We start from the raw sequence: 20,221 nt of genomic DNA, 5'->3' as shown, positions 1-20,221 counted from the left end.
AAATGCCATCTGTTTGACAGGGCTGCATGTTGTCAGGGAGGCCTTTGCGAGTCCCACTCTCCCCTCGGCTGAGATCTGAGGGACCTCCAGGAGAAGGGCGCATTCCAGGGCTGTGAGGCCAGAGCTTAATCACACGGTGATGTCACCACCGCCCTGTGATCACGCCCCAAACACAGCAACAGGGGGGTGAGGGGGGTGTGGGGTTTGGGGTTGGTGCTCAGGCCCGACGGCAGCCCCGCTAACCTCCCGCGGGGAGACGCAGAAATCTGCCATTTGTCGCCATCGTCTGTGGGTGGAACCCACCGCTCACCTGTCTCACGCCATACCTCCTCCTCGCCCTTTGGTGATGAACTTCATTTAAAGGTTAATCTCCTGAGCGAGACAAAGCACCTAGAGAAGCTCAACTGAGGCTGACGTGCCTGTGATTATCAGTGAGAACGTCTCTCTGAAACCCTGGAGAGGGCGGCACTTCCTAGAAGAATGAGTTTAATCTCCAAGGAGCACTGGGCTCAGGGCAGTCTGTCCTGCCACATTCGGTCTCTTCTGGAACCCCTCTGTCCTCAGAGGTACAGAGTCTGAGTCCATAGCAAGAGCACGGTGTGGGCACTCCTATGTTAGCATTACTGTAATGCTAACATATGTTACATTTCTGTAATGTTCCCACGGTAACAGACCAACCAAGGTATTCCCCCAAGGGTGCGCTCAGTTGAGAACTAACTCATGCATCACCATGCCAACTAGCTCTCCAGGCAGGCATCCTTATCTCACCCCCGACTCACGCAGTTAGCTCACATTGTTCACATACCACCCGTTCGCTAAGCGGATTATTTACAAAACCCATTTGAGTGAGAAGAAATGCCCTGCCCTGGATGTGAACCCGCAACACTCAGGCTACCAGCTCCCAGGTCCCTATGCCCTGTGACTGCCCCATCTGCTCCTGCCCTGGAGGCATGAGCACAGCGCTCACCACCTCATTCTGCCAGGGCTTCAAACCTGCTCCACTTCAGCTGGAGGTGCAGCATAGCGGTAAGGAGTGAGGCTCATAACCAAGAAGCTGCTGGTTTGATTCCATGTTGGGGCAATGCTGCTGTACCCTTGGGCAAGGTACTTAAGGCAGAAGTAAATATCCAGCAGTACAAATTGCTTAAATTGTAATCAGTAAGTTACTCTGGATATGAGCATCTGCTAAATGACAATAATGTAAAAATGTAATGTAATCACTGCAGCCTGCCAACAGAGTCCAGGAGAATGCAAGGCAATGCCATATCTTTCCTACTGCTTTGTCATTGTTTACAGAAAGACACGGGACCATGGAGATTATGCCCACTGTGAAGGAGACCCTTCACTTGTCCCCAAAACTGTTGTTAATTGTTTAATTGCTTGTCAACTCGTTAAACATCTAATTATCTTTGTCTTTCAAACTGCTAATTTGTCAATAGCTCCACTCATTTCTTATCAAATACATCTAACTGGTTAATTGTTTCATTGTAATTTGTCAGTTGTAAATGTATGCCTAAGCCACACATTGGTTAATGAGCCTCACCTGTCAGATCAAGCTTGTTAAATACAGGTGTGAGGCTATAGCGCCAGGAAACTGAATCGGTTTGGCTGTGTGCTCAGGCTAGTTCCTTTTGGTGTGTGGATTTTTAAAATAAATTATTGGGGTTTTTTTTTTGAATGTTTGCTTTCTGTTTCCTATTTTAGTGGGAAGCGTTGGCCCGCTTCTCCACACCCACGTTTTCAGAAAGTGATGTCGATTTGACGCAGTCGGTCCAAAACGGGGCAGCTAACACCAAAAACAGCCCCCGAGATGACTCTCTGAGGGCAGGGTCCAGCGAGGGTAACTCAGCGGGGTTCACACAGAAGTGGGGGTGTCTCTCCATGTGATTACCCTGCCAAGGGAGCTGCTAAACCACAGCTCCACATACCACATTGGGAACGATGTGTAACAGTGTGTTTTCTCCCTACATCTCTCTGACTCAGAGCAACCGCAGACTGATCAAATCTAATCTGTTTTACTAACGCTTTACTCAGCTGCTAGACCTTCAGTTGTGTTTCTTCAGGTTATACGTCCACTATAGGTCGTGTTATACGGTCTGATCTGTTTATATGGAACAAAATCTGTACAGGCAGTGAAAGCTTCATTAAGTGTTTCTTTAAGAGAGCTTCATCCAGAGTGCTTCTTTTAGACTGCTTCATCTGAGTGCTTCATTGAGCACTTCAACAGAAGTGCTTCATCAAGAGTTCATTAAAAGTCAGTATATTGTTTCCCCCATGTCCCCTCTGTCACCTGGGGGAATAGAATGTACTGGAACAGAAGCCAAGACTTTTTTGGGAACAGATCACCCCTCTGCGTTATCGGGACTCGCCTGCAGGGGAAACTCCAGCTCTCTTTTGAAAAAGAGACAGTCATGGCGGCAAGACCACCTGGGACAATGAGCGTGTGAATAAACTCCAAATATTTGTGGAAATGTACAACATATCAGAGTGGCCACAAAGTCCACTCCCTCTCCCTCCGACAGTTGGTCATATTACTCATGTTCATGACGGCGTCAGAGAAACAAAGATCAATCGCCTTATCGACTGTCTTAAGAAACAGCTGCTTCAAAGGCAACTAACCGAGCAATGTCTTCAGTCAACAGTAATGAACCCTGTTCTAACACACACTTTAAAAGGTAAATATTTGCAGAGGCATGTACCTATAAGGGGTAGTCACCGTACTTGCCACATAAAGGGGTTAGGAGAGAGGGAATGAAGAAATTGTCCTTTATGACTGAATCCGTCAGACAGACAGAACAGTGTGAGGTTACTCCTCAGGTAGCAGCGTTGGGCAACAGGACAGTGACCTCACATCCTGTGGGGCCGTGAGCCACCTGCCACCTGACAGCAGGGACGCCAAAACGCACCTGTGACTCTACCTGTGATAAACAGAGTCTGCACAGTTGTCTGGCCTGTCAAGCAGCTAGCACGCGATTGCTCCCGTGTGATTGGTCAAACGATTATTATGTCTGATGAGTAAATGACAAGGTCACCAACGGGGGACTCTGTACTGTGACCTGCGACTGGTCAGCACTGCGTAATGCAGCCGAGCCCCAAGACTGATTAAACGCAGCAGCAATTTTACAGTCTGAAGGCGGACCTGGTGTTAAAATCATTTGCACCATATCTTTTGATACATGTACATGAGGCGTTACCTCAGGACATCTCTTGGCCTAACGCCAAGCACAGATCTCTCACAACCCAATGACTCTACTGTTATTACTACTACTGCTACTACTCTAGGTCATTTCCTTTTTTCACCGCTGAAGCATAATTTCTGCCTAATTTATATCTATATTGGTCCCTCAATGGTGGAATGAACTCTCCACTGGGGTCAGGAAAGCGGAATCACTGGCCATCTACCGACACAAACTGAAGACCCACCTCTTCAGACTGAATCTCGGTTCCACCTCAATCCCTGCCCCCTAACACCTGCTACTTGTAGTACTTGCCGTTTAATTTAAGTGGATTCTGTGATCTAGTGACTGATGTACAGTAGTATACTTGGCTTCCTTTTTCTGGTTGCACAAGTTAACTTGTGTTAAGGCTTGAATACTGTTATGCTCACACTAACTGGTCTAGGAGTGTTAGCCTGGTCTGACGCTGTTGCTAATTCAACTTGAATGGATCCTCTTGTGCTCTATTGTGCTGGAAGTCACACTGGATAACAGCACCTACTAAATGAATGTAATGTTATGTAATATCCACTACAAGCTAAATTGTTTATCAGAAATGGTCTCTGAGACAGCTCCTTAGCAACATTGAGGCAGTTTTTTTGATTGGCTGATAAATGGTCAAGCTCAGAACCAGACCCGCGTGACCCACAGAACCAGGCCCAGATTTCAGAGGGGTTCTCCAGTCCCAGGCCACACTCAATGTCACAGAGTGACTCAGTATAATACACCACACACACATACACCCAACCCGCTCCCTTATGTCCACGCGCACGCACACACACACACACACACACCTGTGCCGGGGATGAAAGCGGTGCACACCTGGCACCTGTGGTTTACAGGTCTTTCTTCTACACGCCACAGCTGATCATGGGAAAACGCCCCTGTTCAGAGCGCTGGCCAGCGCGCCTGCAGGAGAGGCTCATTCCCGAGGTGACACGCGATCCGCTTGTTTAAGGGAGCCTTTGAAGCGCTCTGCTTTGAGGCGCTCGGCTTTGAGGGCGTGGCGCGGGCTTCTTATGGGGGCTCACGTTACAGTGTCCAGGTTCTGAGGCCTGGGGGCTCCTGGGGGGTGGGGGGTGACTTGTTATGTCCCTCCATCAGTGCACTAACAAATCACCTTCCGTTCCGCACCCCCTCCTACTAAATAACAGGGTGTGTGACAATCGCATGCAAGAGCGCTGCTGTTCTGGCCACAGGTGTGAACTAGGTAATCTAAGAGCAGGTGTGTCGGCATTAACGATAAAGGTCAGTCACTGTTTGCTCTGGCGCTTCCGCATGAACTCTTCCCCTTTGCCTGCTGGTCTCTGGGTTTACTTCCCGGAGGTTTCAAACTGACCACAGATGTGAATTAAGTTATTTAAGAGCAGGTGTGTCAGCATTAAAGATAAAGGTCAGTCACGATTTGCTCTCACTCTTCCGCATGAACTCTTCCCCTTCGCCTGCTGGTCTCTGGTTTACTTCATGGAGGTTGCGAACTGTCTGTGCAACATTAATACTGAACCATGTAAAAAGGGATACGTCACAGTCACTTGGCTACAATCAAATTCAAACTGTGCAAAAAAATCACCCTGGGTGTTAGCTCTGAGGTTAAAGTCAGCTTCAATCTGTACTTTGTGGACATCCTGAGTGACTGCACTTAAGTATTCCATGGCCCTGTCTGCTTGGAGGTGAAAGGGGCCTAAAGCTTGCAGCCACATTGAGAAACTGAGTTCACTCTTGTTTGTTTGAGCTGAAAGATCAGTGTTTCCATGGCATCAGGGTGCCTGCAACACTGCCCTTACAGACTCTCTCCTTCTCTCTCTCCCTCCCTCTTTCTTTCTCTCTCTCTCTCTCTCTCTCTCTCTCTCCCTCTTTTTCTGTCTCTCCCTCCCTCTTTCCCTCTCCCCCCCTTCCTCCGGGCAGAGAGAGTGGGTGCGGACAGCGATGACATCACGCCTTACAGGGCATCCACACCAACGGGCCAGCATTTGCTGGGGTTTAGAAAAAAAACAAAAACATTGCATTCCTTTACAGTCAGTGGTGCTTTCCACACCACCCACTGAGCTGCTGTGCTAATCCCTCTGGCTTCATTTCTTTCTCATTGCTTAGCAATTTTAAAGGTGAAAATCCTTCAGTCTTCACATACCAACCCATGGGCCTATTCCAAAATAGCTTGCTCTCGTTCGGGTTGAACACTGATGGGGTCAGACAATCAGCACAAATGCAACATGCAAGAAACATACACATTAAATCTATCGTCACTGAACAGTGTGTGTATGCGTATGTGAGCGTGTGCAAGCATGTGTGCGCGTGTAAACGTGAATGGGTGTGTGTGTGTGTGTGTGTGTGTGTGTTATGCCAGCCCCATGCTGCACTTGTGCTGATTGCTAATATCTTCAAAGCAGCCTGACCTTTCAACATTGTGAACAGCAAACAGGAGGGCTGGGCCTATCTGCTGCCGGCATCATGAAAACACAGCCTTCTTTCCCACCGTTCCCTCTCCCCGGCCCACACCAGCACTGCCCGCAGCACACCCGACAGCCCGGTTACGGGGCCCACGGCTCACACGAGAGGCCGCTGAGCTTACAAACGATACACTGAGCTTCAGGGCTAAACCCAGCAGTAGTTCTCTGCCGTTATTAATATTGTCGTTCAGCTGGGCCCGGCAGAAGCCCTCATCCAGGGCGAACCGCATAGCTTGCATTCCTTACACGTGACACGTTTATGCAGCTGGGAGCGCCTCTTGTGTAGCAGTGCAGACGAGCAGCCTCGCGAAGGCCCACCATAGTCTGCACCTGCAATCTCACGGTTAGAGAGGCCGGCTCTCTAATCGCCAGACTGCTGTGCCAGGCTGCCCTGCACCAGCTGAGACCGGACTGGAACGACAACTGTGTGTTGAAGTGGATCTGAGTGGAGTTTTCCAGCCAAATAGAAGAGAACTCGGTGATCAATGGAGGTCTTGAAAAAGTGGTCAGCGTGCTCCTCCACACACACACACACACACACACACACACACACACGCAAACACACACCCCGTCTCCACGCCCCGCCACAGTGTGTGGAAGGCCCAGCACTCTGCCCTCCTAAAACTCCTGACTGCTCTGTGTTTTCACGTCTCCTTCTTTCTTTCCTATAGGTCACTCACTTCCTTTTTCTGACGTTCAGTCTCTGCTTGTCTGTGTGAGGGTGTGTGTGACGAGTGAGAAAGAGAGGAAAAACCAAAAGCAACACGCTGGCCCGCGACGTGTGGAGTCAGCACACACGCACATGCACACACACACACTCATACACTTCTATAGAAGCAGGCAGGAAGGATTGACGGAGTTCAGCTAGAGGTCCCTGCATCTCTCTGTCTCTCTGTTCCTCTCTGACTCTCTCTTTCTCTGCCTGTCTGTCTCTTGTCCTGTCTAAGTTTCTCTCTCTCCCTGACTGACTACTTCTTGTTCTCTATCACTGTCCAATCCCCTCTCGTTCTGTCCTTTTCTCTCTCCTCCTCTCGCTGTAAGGTGAATGGAGAAGCAGACAATACGGTTACTTTTTTAAAATGTGAATTCGCAGGATTTGTGTGTGTGCTTTTCTCATCAGTCCATACCCATAGTTTTTCCACGTGAAAAGATCATGTAAAAAGCTGTTTCGGTTTCATGGTTTTGTCTTTATTTGTGATTTTTTTTTCCTCGTTTGGTCCTGAGACATAAGAATGTTGTTTTGTTTCTACTTTTGGCCCAAGTTTGTTCGCAAATTATATTCTGTGCGTGTGCTTTCATTTTTTGCTTCCATGTGCTTTGTTAACATAAATCTGAGTCTCCCCCTCACCCTCCATTTTCATATTCTCATATTTTGAATTCATTCGGTTGTTCCCACACTCCCCATTTGAAAAACACCTCAAAATAGTCTAGCTGAAAAGCAAAGACCTGACATGTGAATAACGGAAAAAGTTATAATTGTGTGCCTGAGGGCACAGGGTCAAAAACAAGGAGTTCTCTTATAATCCAATAAAAGAATATTTTCCTTAATGCAGTAGAGAATGTGTGTGTGGGTGTCTGTGTTTGGGGGTGGATACGTCTGTGGGTGAGGGTGTGTATGTATGGATAGGTCTATGTATATGTGTGTGGACAGATCTGTGTGTGTGTGTGTGTGTGTGTGTGTGTGTGTGTGTGTGTGTGTGTGTGTGCGCGTGTGTGCGTGTGTGGGTGGATGTTCCTGTGTGGATAGGCCTGCTTGTGTGCCACTCTATAAAGCTGTATATTGAGAGCAAAGGCTGGGCAGAATCCAAGCTTCCTGTGATAAAGAGACTGTTTGTGCAGTCTTTTCCTCCCTGGGCAGATAAAGCCACAGACAGAACACTACATACAACCTTCAAAGAAGCATCTGCCTGTATAAGACCTGTGTGTGACTGTGTGTCTACATGAGAGGGTGTGTGTATACATGACTGTGTGTATGAGAGTGTGACAGGGAGGATGCATGGCAGAACAGAAAATGACAGCATACTTTGGACCCAGTTCCCTTACTAAAAAAAAAAAAATAAAATAAAAACTCCAGCATGCGTGCTGCTCCTCACTGGGGCTCCGGTGCTCTGTTTGGTGCCGTTTCCTCTGGCTGTGTGACTGAGTGCTGTGTGTCTATCATTTACCACAGAAACAAGCTCTATCTACAGGCACCTGTCTGTTTTGTCTCTTTCTGTGTTGGCAGTCCTTTTTAATATGTGCTGTCTGTTCTCTGAGATGAGCCTGTGTACAGCTAAACCCGGCAGCCATGAGGCTCCTGGGTACACAGCTATTCTGGAGGACTTGACAACATCCGCTGGATAAAAGACGAAAGAGGCCGATTTGGGGGGAGTGCGGGAGCTCGAGAGGCAGGGCAGAAGCCGACGGGGCGAAGCGGAAAGTCCCGTCCTCCTTTCTCTCTCTGAGCCGCACCACTGACCCGTCACACTGACGCCCCGCAGAGACAAGGAGAGGATGACAGGCACACTAAGCTACTGATGCAGTGGTGACACATAGGAGCGCTCAGCATGGGACCAGAGTACAGGTGCAGCACAATAGGTCACGCGGGGGGGGGGGGGGGGGGGGGGGGGAGTCACTCCACTCTGATCCCTGTGACTCACACACAGCACAGAGCCTACAGCAGTGTCTGCATGCAATGGGGATGAGAGAGGGTGCCTACATGTTTGTGTATGCATGTGTACGTTCCTGTGCACCTATGTATATGTGGGGGGTACCTGTGTGTTTTAGTATGTATTTGTGTGCGTGTGTGTGTATGTGTGTGTGTGTGTATGCGCGCCTCTACACCTTCCTGAGTCTGTGTGTGTGTGTGTGTGTGTGTGTGTGTGTGTATGTGTGTGTGTGTGTGTGCGCGCGTGCGTGCATGCGCAGGGTGTGGATGTCAAGCGTGACTGCGCTTACAGCCAGCTCAGAGTCTGACCTCAAGCTCTTTGATCTTCTCATCCGCTGTCTTCTGTTTCTCAATCAGCTGCCCAGTGATGTCATCTTTAGACTGGAGGATGAACCTTAGAGAGAGAGAGAGAGAGGAAAGGGGAGATCAGAGACAGGGAGAAGGAAGGACACTTACTAGACACCACACATACCACGCAGGAAGGGACTGATGCGAACTGGACAAAAATAGACAAATAGATAAATACAGAACTCAACTTCTCCTCCCGGAATGGGTCATGACTCACTCTGCACTCGCTAGGCGGCCTGGAGGCTACAGCACATGGCGGCAATGAGAGCACCGGCACCCTGCTAGCATCACTGGCACCAGAGCCCTAGGGACCGAGGACTACATATCCCAGCACACCACCACAGGGGACACGCCCCCAGACCCTGCACGGCATGCTGGTCTAGTAGCTCAGACAGAAAGGAATGTCCAGGGTCAGGCCTGAACGGAACACTGAGGCCGCGGAACTCCGGAATCTCACACACAGAGATCCCATTGTTCCGACCCCGGCTGCGTCTTCTCTTTTCCGACTGACCATCTGTAGCGCAGAGCGATCAATCGCGGGCGTGGCTCGGGGGCCTCCCGAAAGGAACGCACCCTCCTCCTCCTCCAGACGGAGAGGGCTTCACGCTGTCTCCCCAAGACGGTTCGCGCTGACTGGCAGGACAAGTGTTGCTGTGTATCGCAAGGGCGACAGACAGGTATCCTTTGCTGAGCGGAGAGGGAACTCCCAGCCAGCCACCGGAGCTGAACAATGGAAGCCTTGTCTGGCCTGACAGAAGTGAAAAGACTGGGGGTGAAGATGCAGACACAACTGGGTGAGAGAGCAGAGGAACAGGGCAAGACAGACAGCGGAGAGAACGGCGTGAGAGAGAGGAGGAACAGAACAAGAGTGGGGGGAACAGGAGAGAGAGACAGCAGGGAGAAGCAGGGGAGACAGCAGGGAGAGTGGGGCACCTAGGGGATAGAGCAGGGGCTTAGCGTGAGACGATGGGGTAACTAGGGGAGAGGGCAGGGGTTACAGAGTGAGACCAAAAGTGTGAAAAGAGCAAAAGGAAAGGGGGATTAGGGCGAGACAGTGGGGGAACCGGAGGAGATGGAAGGGGCAACAGGGTGAGGGGGGAGGGGGAACACGATGTGAGGAGATGGGGGAACTGAGCAAGATAGTAGTGGGAACAGGGTCAGATGGAGCAGGGAACAAGGTGAGACTGTGGAGGGGACAGGAAGAGGGGGCTAAGGCAACAGGCTAGGACAGTGTGGGGGACAGGCAGAGAGGGCTAAGGCAACAGGCTAGGACAGTGTGGGGGACAGGCAGAGAGGGCTAAGGCAACAGGCTAAGCCAATGGGGGGAACAGGAAAAGGGGGGCCAGGAAAACAGGCTGAGACTGACGGGAGAGCAGGAAGAGAGGGCTAAGGGAACAGGTTAAGCCATTTGGAGGGAACATGGTGTGAAAGCAGGTGAAACGGGACCCAGAATCCAGGTCCGGCCGCGCCGCCTCCATTAACGGGATTCCAGCCTCGCTCAGACAGGAGACGGCCGCGTCAGGAGCCGGTTTCCGGGACGATGTGACCACAATCTCTGCCGGCTATTTTCGTCCGCTGTTTGTTTTTCTTTCACTGTGATTCCCCCTCAGCTGCGGAGAGGCGTTTTCGGACAGAAGGGGGAAAAAGCGCTCGTCCTCACGTCAGAGCGGTGGCCGGGCGCTTCGCCCCACACGCCCCGATCAAACCGACAATTAGGGTCAACCTCGTCCTCCCTCCCGGCCGCCGCTCCGCTTTGACCTCACCGCTCCGTTTTACACTCATATCCACTTTCTCACATGTGCTCACCATTTGCTAGCCTTCCATTTCACTGCGCAAGAGCACCCTGTATGTCTTAATATGGAAAAATGGCTAAAGGGATGTGGCCCGCTTGCAACACGCCATTCTGTTATGCCATGCGGGTCCATAGCCAGAATGTTTCAGGGCCGATCCCTAGCGCTTGCTTTACTAGTAATTCTAATTGCATTCAATTGTAATTAAAAATCATCCAACCTGTTGAAAAGGTAAAATTCCTTTCCATTACATTACATTTAGCAGACGCTCTTATCCAGAATGACTTCCAGCACAAAAAAACAAAACTGTATCCATTCAAGATGAATGAGCAACAGCGTCAGACCAGGCTAACAACACTTCCAAACCAGTGATTGTAAGCATAACACCATTCAAGCTCCACCACAAGTGAACTTGTGCTAATTTGAAACTAGACCGTCTAAAAAAACGAAGGGAAGTCAAGTGCATACACTACCATATATCACCCAGTCACTAGATCACAATGTCCACAACACATCACGATACTACAAGTAAAATAAGCGGCAAGTATGTCAAATGCCAATAAATTACAGGCACTTGCTTGCAATGTGGCATTTTTTCAGAGTTACACTGTGTCTTTGTAGACTCTCTGGAGTCTTTTTGTTCCATCTGACCACATTCCATATCAAAACCCCACCAGCAAGGAGGCTCTTACAGGAAATGCTTCCCCACTGGATCTCTGGCTCCCATACAGCACTGAAAAAACAGAGTTCTGTTTGTTTTACAAAGACATCATGTACTTATTGGATACATAGATAGACATATTATCCACACACACACACACACACACACACACAAACACACACATACGGTGCCAGACAATTTAGAGATGTCATCTACCTAGACAGGATGTCTTTGAACTGTGGGAGGAAACCAGGTATCCACACATCATGTACACATTTCAAAGAGGTGAAATTAGCCTTGTCTCAAGTTGCAACTCTTTCAGAAATCAGACAGGCAAAAAAAGAGCCACCATGTCTTTCCTACGACAGGAAAGTGGCACTGATTACACTGACTGCCAACCACTCCCTTATTTATAATCATAAAAAAAATCCATCTCAGGATTAGTAAGGACATTTTTTAATTTAGATACCATAAAATCGGAACGGCCAATCCCGAAAAATATTTTCTTTCCCTGGGATAGGATTCCTGCCACAGCTGCATCGTCCACTTTGAGCTGAATTTATGTGCTCTCAGACAGTAGCCCACTTTAACCTTACTACCGCCAGAAAAAAGATCTACCCTCATTTCTCCAGCTCAACTCCCAGAATTCCTGCCCTCTGACCGCCACACAGGGAGACCAGCAGGGGGAGCCGGAGAGGAGAGGTTAGGGGCGGGGCTTTCCTGGGGTCGCGGAGCTCGTTAAGAAACGACCACCGAGCGAGCGCCGCTCCCCTCGGCCGCTGGGTGGGCTCGCAGCGAGAGGGAGAATGTCTCTACGTACCATTCCGCCAGCCGCGGACACCCCCCACCCCCCGAAACCCCACGCCCCTGCCTTCGCTGAAAATGTCAGCGTGCTTCAGATGGGGGCGAGGCATTGGGGGGAGGGGTGCGGGGGCAGGGGGCCATCAGGAGAGGGGAGCTGGGGGAGATTTACACCCCTTGGGGGTGTCCCAGTAGGAGCGTTCCGCAGCTCAGCAGCTGCTCGAATCGCGTGGGGTGGGCCCGACGCGCCCCTCCCGCTGGCCGCCCCCCTCCCCACCCCCCCCGCGCCAGGACTTCCTGCCCTCTCTCCCCTGGCTTCCCTCGTGTTCGTGTGCGAGCCAGAGCTGCACCTGCAGCGTGCCGGCCTGGCTGTGCCGACCGAATTAGCACACAGCACAACACAACCACAGAGCCGGCTGCTCAAACCCATCCGCTGCAGAACACAGAACACAGGCTGTTTCATCTCTGCCGTGCAATCCCGCAGCCAGCGAGACTGCTCTGCCTAACTGACTGGAGGAGGCAGGGCGTGCATTAGTGTCCACTTCATGTGTACAACATATCCTCTCGTCTCTTACTCTCCTCTCAACCCTCCTTCCCTCCCTACCTCTCCTTCTGTTGCTCTCCTTTACAACATTGCATATATCCTATTAGATGCCCTTATACAGAGCAATGAATACAGCTTAAACTTGCACATTATCCATTCATTCACCTGGATACTAGCTGAAGCTCTCCAGGTTACAACAGCAATGCCCCAGCCAGGAACCCAACCTGCGACCTTTGGGCCTGCTCCTTACAAGCTATGCCACGCCTCTGCACTCCCTCTCTCTCTTCCTCCCCCCAGCGGGGAACCTCAGCGCAGCCAGGCCCGCCAGGGCAGGCAGACAGGGCTCAAATAGACGGGGCAGAGAGGGAGGAAGAGTGTCATTGGGATACATAACAAGCCGTTCGTCCCGTGGCATGAGATCAGCGGAGGGGAATCTGCTGGCAGCGAAACGCAGGGCAGGGGAGGGTGGGGGGATCGGGGTGCGCCCCTGCTATTTATTCCACAGGAGATCAAACTGAAAAGCACACACTGACAGACAGACAGACAGACAGACATTTCGACCTCACCTCTTCACCCTCCGCACCTGCTTGCACCCACTGCACTCACGGACAGCAGCTTAAAGCCTTAAAAACCCCACTGCGGTAGTGTGAGCACCTCACCTCCACACCCCCGGCCCCCTCCAATCCCCACTCTGATTGTGCACACAGGACTGTCTCCCTTAGCATGTCTAACCCCAGGATGGATGCTGCCCTCCCAATGCAGAGCACTTTGGTCCATTCCAGGCTTTACTACAAACATGGGCATGCAATGAATAGAAGCTCTCTCTCTGTGACTTCCACTGAGTGCACTAACCTGCTTCTGCATCGAGAATGGCTCAAACCGCTGCGCATCAATATGGCTACTTGCATCCCTGAAACCTGTGCACACAAGTACACGCACTTCACAAAGAACAATCAGACTACACACATGCACAGGCACACACATGCAGATGCACTCTGCAGAACACAAGTTGGCTTTATTACTACACACACATTGCACACGAAATGAAGGAACAGTTTCTGCTGTTGCAGTTGTCCAGCTTGATGAGATTCCCAACTGTCTCACTTTACGTACTTCCACATCTCCATGGAGACAGCCCATTGTTGAGCTGATGGAGTGACTTTGTCAGGAAACATCATACACAAGAACAACACGCACGCGCACACATACACGCACACACACACACACACACACACACACACACACAATCAGAGGAACAGCAGCCAGGAGGTTTAAGGCCAACTCGCCTGAACATAATCACGCAGCCTATTCCTAACCCCCATAACCACTTTCAACACAAGCTCAAGGGTGCGGGTTAGCGTTTGCAACAATGCCATGTACAGCTAACTGCTAGCGTAATGACAGGTGGAGTTCAAGGATCCCCTAAACGGGGCTCAACACTCTGCCTCCTAGCCTGTCCCTGCTCTCGAACCATCCCCCCTCCCCTCTCAGATGCGGAGCAGAAAAAGCCGCCACGGGTGGCTGCTCCTGGAATAGTATGTGCATGACGATGACTACATGGCACTATTTCTGTGGGCACTTGCATCAAGGCAAAGGTGCCAAGGGATCAACTCACTCAACACAGGCTGCGTCACTACTAACCCACGCAGACACACACACACACGTACGCACGCACACACGCACGCACGCACGCACGCACGCACGCACGCACGCACGCACACACGCACACACTCACTCACATCACACATGCACATGCACATGCACGCAGCACACACGCACACACTGACTCACATCACACATGCACATGCACATGCACGCACGTATGCACAGACACACACACGTGCTGGCGCCGACACTCACATGCGTCCGACGCCCTCGTACATGCGTGTGCCATCGGGAAGTGCAGCGATCTCTGTGCTGGTCAGGGTGGCGTGCTTCTTCACCCGGGTGAGCTGCTCAATCTGCAGGTCCGCCATCCTCACCTTCTGCTGCGTGTCAATCATCTTCACCTGCAGTTCCGTGAAGGCCTGCCAAACATGGCGGAAGACGTATTTAGCCAATCAGGTGCTGCTAATGTGTGTCAGAGTCCTGGGGTGGCCAATCAACTGCTGACAATACGTCTGTGAGTCCCCGGGGTAGCCAATCATGTGCTGCTAATACTTCTGAGAGTCCTGAGGTAGCCATACTGGCACTCTCAAATTACAGTAACATTGCAATCAGTTCAATTAACATTGATCTGATGTTTGATTTTGATTCAACTTCAATTCAATAACATTCAGTTATAACATAACCAATAGTGACATAACAGACTTGGGGTTTAGAGAAGGAGAGGGAAAGCAGTCCTCCCTGCCTGTGTTCACCTCAGCCTATTAAAGCCCATTACATGCATTCAGCAGATGCTCTTATCCAGACCGACTTCCAGCACAATAGAAAATACGTGTATCCATTCAAGTTGAATGAGCAAGTGTCAGACCAAGCCAACAACACTCACAGACCGGTGAGTGTGAGCATAACACCACCAGCACGTCCAACTATTTTCCGCACTATAGACTGTCCCACGGTCCACCGGGACGAAAACGCGGTCCGAGGACGGGCGCATCCCACTGATGCTATCTGGGAAATTCATAGCGCCCACAGACTCCGACGGTGTCGACAGCACAGCGACGTGAGGACCCCGGCTGACCTACCCGCCCCTATTCCGGGCGGAACGAAGCCAATCTGTTCCGTCGATGTGGTCTCCCGGTCATTGTCGGCAGTAAGCGGTACATTTTCGCTGAACCGCCTGACCCCAACAGGGCAATTAAAGTTAAATATATCGGCCACTAGCAACAATGACACACAGAAAAACAAAAGAATGTGGCACAGGGACAATAACTTATTCCCTCCTTCGCGAACACCCCTTGATTCCACACATTACGTTAGAAAACAGTCAATTTTCTCCGTAAAATTTGGCTAATAGTACGTCGAATGATATTACAGCAGATGTAAATATGTCACTAACTGTATTTATATAAACAAGAAACGTAACATCCGTAGACTTTACACTGTCAACAATTTCAAGTAATCAATTTCAAGTCTGATCGCAATTACGATCTATACATTACATTTTTGGCATTTAGCAGACGCTCTTATCCAACAATGTTACCCATTTACACAGCTGGATATTTACTGAGGCAGTTGTGGGTTAAGTACCTTGCCCAAGAGTACAACAGCACTACCCCAGCGGGGAATCGAACCAGCAACCTTTCGGTTATGAATCCTGCTACTTAGCCACTACTCTACACTGCTGCCCACTCATTCAATATTCGCTCAAATATAGCTGGATATAGGTCTGAAACATGTAAACGATTAAGTGCTCTTTCTGCAAAATACCTTCGTGTGATGCAAATACTGCATAGTGCGGTCTAAATTTCTCACACCTCTGTTTAGCCCATTGTTCCTTGTTTCTTTTACCTGTTGTCATTATCACCGTAAGTACTATTTTATGTACACTCATGTCATGACACAAACCATTTTCACACATTTAACCAAACGGAAATACAACATCCTGGCTCAATTTAACTAATTTAGAGTTTGAAGACAACACGTAATGCAAAGTCACTCTGATTAGGCTGTTTTAAGTGGTCATTGAAGAGATGTAGGGTTTTCCTCTAGAATTTCATTTATAACACATCACTGACACTGGGCAATGGTTCTAGCTAGCTAGTCTTTGGGCACTGTTAATTAGTTACGGTAACAGCTATCTGGCTAATGAGCCTACAGATACAAATAAATGTCATTTGCTACACAAAGCTACTAGCTAGGGAACTGCACGAACCAGCGGATATTGGTAATGAAAACACATTAAAATACAATCAGGACACCTTGATATTGCTGTTCGGAAAACGTTGCAAATATACTAATCACCATAGTTTTAACTGCTAAATACTGCTGATAGCTAGCTTGACAACCGACTCAATACCCATTTCTAGCTAGACAGTGTATCTAACGTTACATATCTTTACGTACACACGTGCCATGCTTCTTAGCCATCTAGACAGCTAGCAACATAACTTTGTTGTGTAGACTACACCTCCTTTCTCACAGAGCTCCCGCTCCATATCCTCCATCAATATGTTGTGTTTCTCATGTGAAAATTATATATAATGTTATTCAAAAACATGGAAACGTAGCATTTACCTTTTTCAATTCTAAATCTACGGGGGCCGCCATGTTAACCGAAGATGATGATGCGCGCATGCGCATTGAGAACTGGGCAAATCTAAATCCACAGGAGATTACCAGGACGCGTCAATGGTGTTTTTCGCTGTGAGTGGTAACGCGGAAAATGTTTGAGAGGCATTACTGTATTTTCTTGAAAACAGCAGAATATTTTTGGCCAGATTGAATTGTGCCACCAAGGTCTCTCTTCAATCATTCTAACATCTTGTCTTAGCGTTTGATAGTTATCATTCTCGATTTAAGAATCATTAAAGAGCAACTTGTTTACACGACGGACCTTCTTACATTTGGATGTGTACTGAAGCGAGACTATATTAGCGAGAACGTTTATCAACATTGTATGAGCAGCTAAACACCTGCATATCCAAACAACAATCTTCTGGTCGCAATAGGCTTTTAAGGTTCCTTTATGTGCTGATGGATTCAAACTGGCAAAAATGTTTCTCGACCCTCACACAATACTTTCTCTGTATAAACCACATCACAATTGATGGCTCATTGTTGTCACTATTTTAATCTAGAAAAAAAAACTCCCTGTGACGCATTTCACCAATACTCCTCTGTCTATTGTCAGCTTTTGTCAAGAGATACCAAACGCCCACATGTTTATAACGGTTGAAAGAATTTTGTTTGGATCTTGTTGTGGCTCAGTCTGTGGTGGCACAATTTTCTCTCCACCATTTCCTGTCCTGTCTGCCTTTCTCAAATCTGTTTGCGTCTCATGTTGAGTTTGTCCGCTCACACAACCACTTTCCCCCTGATAGCCTCAGGATGCAACCAAAATGAGCAAGGCCTGGGTAACGGCTCATTTGAGTACAGTCTGGCCGTTTCAGGAAACGATGTCACCGCCGCAATGGAGTAAAAGTGCTCCTGCATTTCCTGTGTTGGATTTGAATCTTAATGGGGCAAAAGAGTGAGTACAGGAATGTAGCATGGTGGTATGGAGCAGGGCTCACAACCAAAAGGTTGTTGGTTCTTTTCCCTGCTGGGGCACTGCTGCTGTACCCTTGGGCCCTCAGTAAATATGCAGGAGGCTAAATATTTTATTAGAGGAGTGGAGGGGAAGGACAGGAAATACACATGCAATACCCTGAAATTCCTCTGTTTAAATGCTAGAAGCATAAAAAAATAAAATTTTGGATCTAGAAAGTGTTATGACTGATACTAATTATGATGTTGTTGGGATCACAGAGACGTGCCTTGGTGCAGGGGATGGGGATGAGTATAACGTAGAGGGATACAAGCTGCTAAGAAAAGATAAAAACCAATAGAAGAGGAGGGGGCATAGCTCTCTATGTTAAGGATAATCTTAATATTCAGGAAATTCCAGGAATAGAACCCGTTGATGTTAATGAAGACATATGGATTAAAATATTGGGGGAAAATAAAAAGGAGCATGTTGGAGCATGTTATAGCCCACCAGCCTCAGACAGCAGTGTTAGCAGTATGCTCTTTGATAACATTATACTAGCATGTTAGTGGGGTGAGACAATAGTAATGGGAGACTTCAGTTACCCTTCAAGTAATTGGGAAGCTGTGTAAGGTCAAGATAAATGTGAGGAAGAGTTTTTGGAGGTTGTAAATGACTGTTTTTGATACAGTCTGTTACCCAGCCTACAAGAAAGGGCACAATTCTAGATCTAGTTCTGTGTAATAATCCTGATAGAATCGGCAGCACTGAGGGAGGGGAGCCAATCTGAACAAGTGACCATTGTACAGTTACATTTGAAGTTTTTTGGCAAGTTTAAGTCTGTTTAAGTCTGCATTCTCCAGTGCTAGAGTATTCAACTTTAACCGAGCTGACTTTATTAAGATGCGTGATTATACAAAGAATATAATCTGGGTACCTCTTCTAGATGGAAAAACTGTGAAAGAAATGTGGAGCATATTTAAAACGATTATTCTGGATGTACAGCGTAAATTCATTCCGCAAGTGAGAAAAGGGAAGCTGAAACAGAAGTATCCACATGGATGAATAAGTCCTTACAGGACAGTTTGAAACAAAAAAAGGAAATTATTTAGAGAATACAAGTTGGACAGCTCAGAGAGTAATAAGATTGAATACAGTAATGTGCAAGCTCAAGTTAAGAAAGAAATAACGGAAGCTAAAAGGCATTTTGAAAGACGTTGCACTAGATGCAAAGAGCAACTCTGAATGCTTTTTTCAATATTACTGTTGAAAAAGGATAGTTAAGGATGAGATAAGAGGTATGAAAATAAGGATGGAGTTATGGTTTACGATAACAAAGCTATTGCTGATACCCTAAACAGTTACTCTGTGGAGAGTTTCACTAGTGAAGTGTTTTCACATATACCTTCAGGTGCATTCAGTTCTCAGAGTCTTATGGAGGAAATTGATTTAAATGATGCAGAAGTACTAGATAAACTTCAAAAACTTAAAACAAATAAGGCAGCAGACCCCGATGGAATATATCCAAGAGTTCTCAGTGAACTAGCATAAGTGGTTTACAAGCCTCTGAATGTTATTTTTAAGTAATTTCTTAAAACTGGAGAAATACCAGATGACTGGAAACATGGCAGTGTAGTACCTACCTACAAGAAAGGAGACCAGACTGAGAATTACAGGAACAGGGACCTGTACGAAGTGGAGTCCCGCAGGGATCGGTGTTGGGGCCTTTGCTATTCCTTATATACATACTGTAAATGATCTTGATGCAGAGGTTAGTAGTAATATAGTAAAATTTGCAGATGATACAAAACTAGGAGATCTAGCCAACAGTATAGAATCAACTAAGGTAATACAGGAAGACCTAAACAGCATCCAAAAATGGGCAGATACCTGGCAGATGACATTCAATTTAGCTAAATGTAAAGTCTTGCATGTGGGAAATAAGAACATTAGACAAGACTACTTCATGGGGGGAAAAACTAGAATGTACTCAATTTGAAAAAGACTTGGGAGTAATAGTTGACCCAAGCTTAACAGAATCTAGGCAGTGTGCTGTAGCAGTAAAGAAGGCCAACAGGATGCTGGGATATATAGCCAAATGTATTGATTATAAATCCAAGGAGGTTATATTGAAATTATATAGTGCTTTAGTCAGACCTCGCATGGAATATTGTGTGCAGTTCTGGGCACCACACTGTAAGAAAGATGTTGAGGTTCTTGAAAAAGTTCAAAGAAGGGCAACTGAATTGGCAAGAAATATAAAGGCTACGAGGAAAGACTCAAGTTACTTAACCTATTTAGGCTTAGCAAGAGGAGACTTAGGGTGATTTAATAGAGGTCTTTAAATTTATAAAAGGACTCAATAAAGTTAACTACATTTTTTAGGGTGAGTTCAGTCTGCAGAACAAGGGGACATAAATGGAAACTAGTAAAGAGTTAAGTTCCTCACTGATATAAGGAAGTATTATTTTACACAAAGAGTTAATGTAATGCCATGGGTGGCTGAGTGGAAACCGGGTCTCAATGTGAGGGTGAGACCTTCCTAGGTTCACCAACACCAGGAACCTTTTTACATTACAGTGGAAGCATGTCTTTGTAGGCCGTGGAGGACTTCTAGTTGAGGCCCGTTATCTAGGC

General features: G+C 47.9%; 1 protein-coding gene across 1 annotated transcript in view; it reads right to left on the bottom strand.

The window, feature by feature from the left end:
* The window catches only part of LOC118775538 (prefoldin subunit 1-like), a 28,480-nt gene extending 11,781 nt beyond the window's left edge, over window positions 1-16,699 (bottom strand). The window contains exons 1-3 of the mRNA XM_036525502.1: window positions 16,633-16,699; window positions 14,314-14,480; window positions 8,619-8,703 (exon numbers count right to left, since the gene is read on the bottom strand). Of these exons, the coding sequence (XP_036381395.1) occupies window positions 8,619-8,703; window positions 14,314-14,480; window positions 16,633-16,698 (318 nt within the window). The 5' untranslated portion in view covers window position 16,699. The remainder of the gene's footprint in view (window positions 1-8,618; window positions 8,704-14,313; window positions 14,481-16,632) is intronic.
* Window positions 16,700-20,221: the final 3,522 nt, after the last annotated feature.

The sequence above is a fragment of the Megalops cyprinoides genome, chromosome 3, assembly GCF_013368585.1.
Source record: "Megalops cyprinoides isolate fMegCyp1 chromosome 3, fMegCyp1.pri, whole genome shotgun sequence".
Taxonomy (NCBI): domain Eukaryota; kingdom Metazoa; phylum Chordata; class Actinopteri; order Elopiformes; family Megalopidae; genus Megalops; species Megalops cyprinoides.
This window is presented reverse-complemented; position numbering and strand designations above follow the sequence as displayed.